Source organism: Euwallacea similis, chromosome 33, assembly GCF_039881205.1.
Source record: "Euwallacea similis isolate ESF13 chromosome 33, ESF131.1, whole genome shotgun sequence".
NCBI lineage: Eukaryota > Metazoa > Arthropoda > Insecta > Coleoptera > Curculionidae > Euwallacea > Euwallacea similis.
Genome location: NC_089641.1, coordinates 1741728 through 1745527, shown reverse-complemented (window position 1 = coordinate 1745527; position 3800 = coordinate 1741728). Strand labels below are relative to the sequence as shown.

The 3800-nt window shown below is 34.8% G+C and overlaps 1 protein-coding gene across 1 annotated transcript; it reads right to left on the bottom strand.

Moving 5' to 3' along the window:
* Positions 1–548: 548 nt before the first annotated feature.
* On the bottom strand, positions 549–2922 carry LOC136418222 (piggyBac transposable element-derived protein 4-like). Its single transcript, XM_066404210.1, has 2 exons — positions 2681–2922; positions 549–2627 (listed from the first exon to the last, which is right to left on the bottom strand). The coding sequence occupies exon 2, from the start codon at positions 2622–2624 to the stop codon at positions 741–743; it is 1884 nt and encodes a 627-aa protein (XP_066260307.1). The 5' UTR covers positions 2625–2627; positions 2681–2922; the 3' UTR covers positions 549–740.
* Between the last annotated feature and the right edge of the window lie 878 nt (positions 2923–3800).

Here is a 3800-nt window from a genome sequence, read left to right as displayed (position 1 = left end):
CTGTATAACACAGCCGACATCTCACAGACTTTTCGCTCAACTCAAGATGAATTTCTTGCCAGAAGTAATAATATAAACAAAAAAACGTCCCCAAATTTAAGCCAGTGATAAAGTTACCATAATTGAAAAAGGACAATGTGATTACGTACCGTAATATTCAATTCACGACTAATTTCGGAAATATTGCACCCTTGTTCGTACAAAAGTACTATATTAGTTTTAATATCTTTGCCCAAATTCGGAGCCATTGCGCCTTAACGATAAACTAAGAAAATACCAAAAAATAAAATTGTCTCAATGAATTGGGCCAGCAATACATGTTTTTGCGCAAAAAGGGGGATCCAACAAAAAGTAATATAGGTCAAGTGTGACAAAAAAGGTATCCGACCCACAGTACCGCAAGCGATTTTGATTTGAAATTGGTCGACCACTTTTGTGGCCGATAGTACATAAACAGTAGAACCGAAAACTTTTAAATATTTTATTTGCGGCCTTTTGCCATGCCACAATTCATATGGTGTTTTGAATTGTTTTAAAGCTTTAGTAGGTGTCAAGTTAATTAACCCTAGAATACTAATGTGATTTTATCACACGTTAATACTAATGTGTCGTAAATTTTACGACTTTTCCTAGAAATACGAAAAACTCATAAAAAAAAATTTTTTTTAATTGAAACAAAAGTTAACCTATACTCTTTGGTCCCTAAGGAATATAATTTCATGTTTGGTGTTTAATCACTTTTAATCCTGTAAGCATTCCGTGCAAGATTTCCCGCGGTGTTCGCCGCACATAGCATGTTTGCAATGAGTGCAGTAAATGGTCGTCATTCGCCTTAACCTGCTGGGACAATAGTAACATAAGGTACGTTTGCCTTCTACTTGAGTGGCGTTGTCAAATCTTTTTTCGATTTTGAGGATTTCTTGAATAGTTTGTCGAAGTTTGCGGCGTAAAGTTGTACCACTTAGTCGATGTTCCATCCAAGGCCTGGCAAGCTGGTGAGCTAGGTGAATCATAAATTGATATCGACGAAGGGGTTTTTCACCATTTTTCAAATTGTTACAACAATATAATACATACGAATTGACACAGGTTGTGTTTACCATTCCGTAAAAAATGCATAGTGGCCACCGTCTAGTTTTCCTGCTACAAGACATGTTTGAACACATTTGATCAAATGTGTCCACACCGGACTTTGTCTCATTATAATTCAAGATTATTATTGGTTTATTATTTATTTCCGAAATTTCTGCCCCTTCGTGCATAGTGGAAAGCAGTAATACTAGCTTATTTTTTTTAGGCATATACGACAATAAAGTTTTACTTTTGTCAAAACAAAACATTGAGGATTGAGGCTTTCTTTTTGCAAGTTCAAGCATTTCGGGTGGGATTTCTTTTTTATTTTTTCTAATTGTTCCAATGATGGTAAGTTTATATGGATCACTCAATAGTTCATCTGCTATCCCAACGGAGGTAAACCAATTGTCCATTGTGATATTTCGGTTTGTTCCATGTACAGATTTAGTCAACTCTTTTATGTAATAGTTAGATAATGGTAACCCTCCTGTGTGCGTGGATTTTCCCAAATAAGGACTGGCATCGATCATATATTTCGAGGAAGAGTCGCAGAGCATAACAATTTTAATTCCATATTTTGAAGGTTTATTTGGAATATACATCCTAAACGGACATCTGCCTCGAAACCTCAAGAGTTGTTCGTCAATCGTCAAATATGATGAAGGAGTATATGATGTTCGGCACGTTTCGATGAATGTATTCCAGATTTCACGAATATGAGCAAATGCGTCGTTCTTTAACCTTTCCGTTCTTGTCTTCTTGCTGTCAAATCGTAGGCAATTTACCAGGAAAATAAACCTCTCACAACTCATGCATCCTTTATAAAAAGAGCCAGAGATTGTGCTATCAAACATTTGTTTGGCATTCAAATGGTTATCCTTCTTGACGGCAGTCATTACTAGAATACCAAACAATGCCAATAGTTCCATTTTAGATAGTATAGATATGGTAGGCGTATTAGAAGTATACTTTTCTGCCTGTTTGGCAATTTCTTCGTTGGTGTGAACAACAATTCTATTCAAAATATCCTCCGAAAAAAAAAGCAGGAAATAATCAACAATTTCTGAACACACTTCACCACCAACTTTACTTCCTGATATGAAATGGACTATATTTCTTCTTGCTGTCCTTTTTGATAGTTGCGGCAATTTTGTGGACCATTTGTGTCCATTTTTTCCTTTTAGTCTTATTGATTTTGGTTTTATTATATTCCTTTTTCGTTTTAACGAAGCCGCTATAATAGATAACGGAATATTTTCTTCAGATGATGTACTACTCTCTCCGTATATTGGATTGTCCAAAGGTTGATTAGCAATAACTAAATTAGTCCCGTTTACATTATCTCTCTCATTGTTTACTTCTTCCCCAAAGTCACTAATGTTACTGTCAGTTGATTTACTTTCAACCTCCAAACGATCTTCTTCTTCCCACTCATTATCAATTTCATCACCAGACTCTAAATATGAATCATTTTGGAAATCGCCATTCATAATTCTTTGAATTTCATTTTGCAGTTCTTTGTCACTCAAAGGCCTATTGTTGGATGCCATTTTCTATAAAAAAACTGCGTTAGTGCAAAAAAGAGACATGAAAAACCAAGCTTTACCGATTATACTAATTTTTGTCTTTTCGTAAATATTTTACGCAAATACTAATCACTCGTAAATTTTACGACGATCACACTATTAGACGCATGAAACAATTAGCCAGCAAGATACCGTTTCATCGACGTTTAGCTTCGCAATAATCAGGAAGGTACTGATAAGTAGGCGGCACAGGATCAAACGGAACCTTACGAATTCGGACTAAGAAACCCGAGCGTCGTAAAATTTACGATACATTAGTATTCTAGGGTTAAGAATGTTGCAGTTAGAACTGCTTCCCCCCAAAATGTCTTGCTTAACTTGGCACCGAATATCATTGCGCGAGCCCTTTCAGTTATTGTCCTGACCATACGTTCTGACACACCATTTAATTGTGGGGTTCGTGGAACTGTCAAATGATAACTAATGCCTTTTTGTACACAATACTCTTTCATTTCAAGGGATAAATATTCCCTTCCATTGTCACAATATAAATTACTCAATTTTAAGTTAAAATGTACTTCGCTTTTTGCAACATAGTCTCGAAACATTGAAAATACATCTGATTTTCGTGTAATTAAATATGTAACACAATAATGTGTATATTGATCAACGAAAAGAACAAAATAATTTTTGTTATTAACCGTTGTAGAAGTGATCGGACCGCAGACATCCGTATGAACTACAAATAATGGTCGTTTTACATGACTTTTATCTTTTGCCTTTTGAAATGGCAGACGTGCTTGTTTACCATTTATGCACGCTTCACATAAACTACAATTATACTTCTGATCGTGAAATGAATGTTTTAAAAAATATTAAACTTTATTCATTAGAGCGATACAAGATTCTTTTATGATAACTACATCTAGTTTGAATGTCAACTTTTAACTAACTGTTGGTTTACATGGTTTCGCCTTATATAGTAATTAGTTGCTGATATGGCTAAACTTGGTATTCGTCATTTTGACACGTACAATAGATGATGAATCATATCTAAATCTTACAATGTAAGGCAAAATAGCTATATAACTCCTCCCTCCTTAAGACTGAGAAAAGGTGGGTAACTTTTCAAGGGTTGTAGTTCTATGCCTATTTGTACAGGTTTTTTAGTTATTTTAGATTTATGATAATAACTATAAC

What these genes read in the sequence shown, in the direction of transcription:
- LOC136418222 (XM_066404210.1), bottom strand. Translation starts at nt 2,624, where the DNA reads ATGGCATCCAACAATAGGCCTTTGAGTGACAAAGAACTGCAAAATGAA.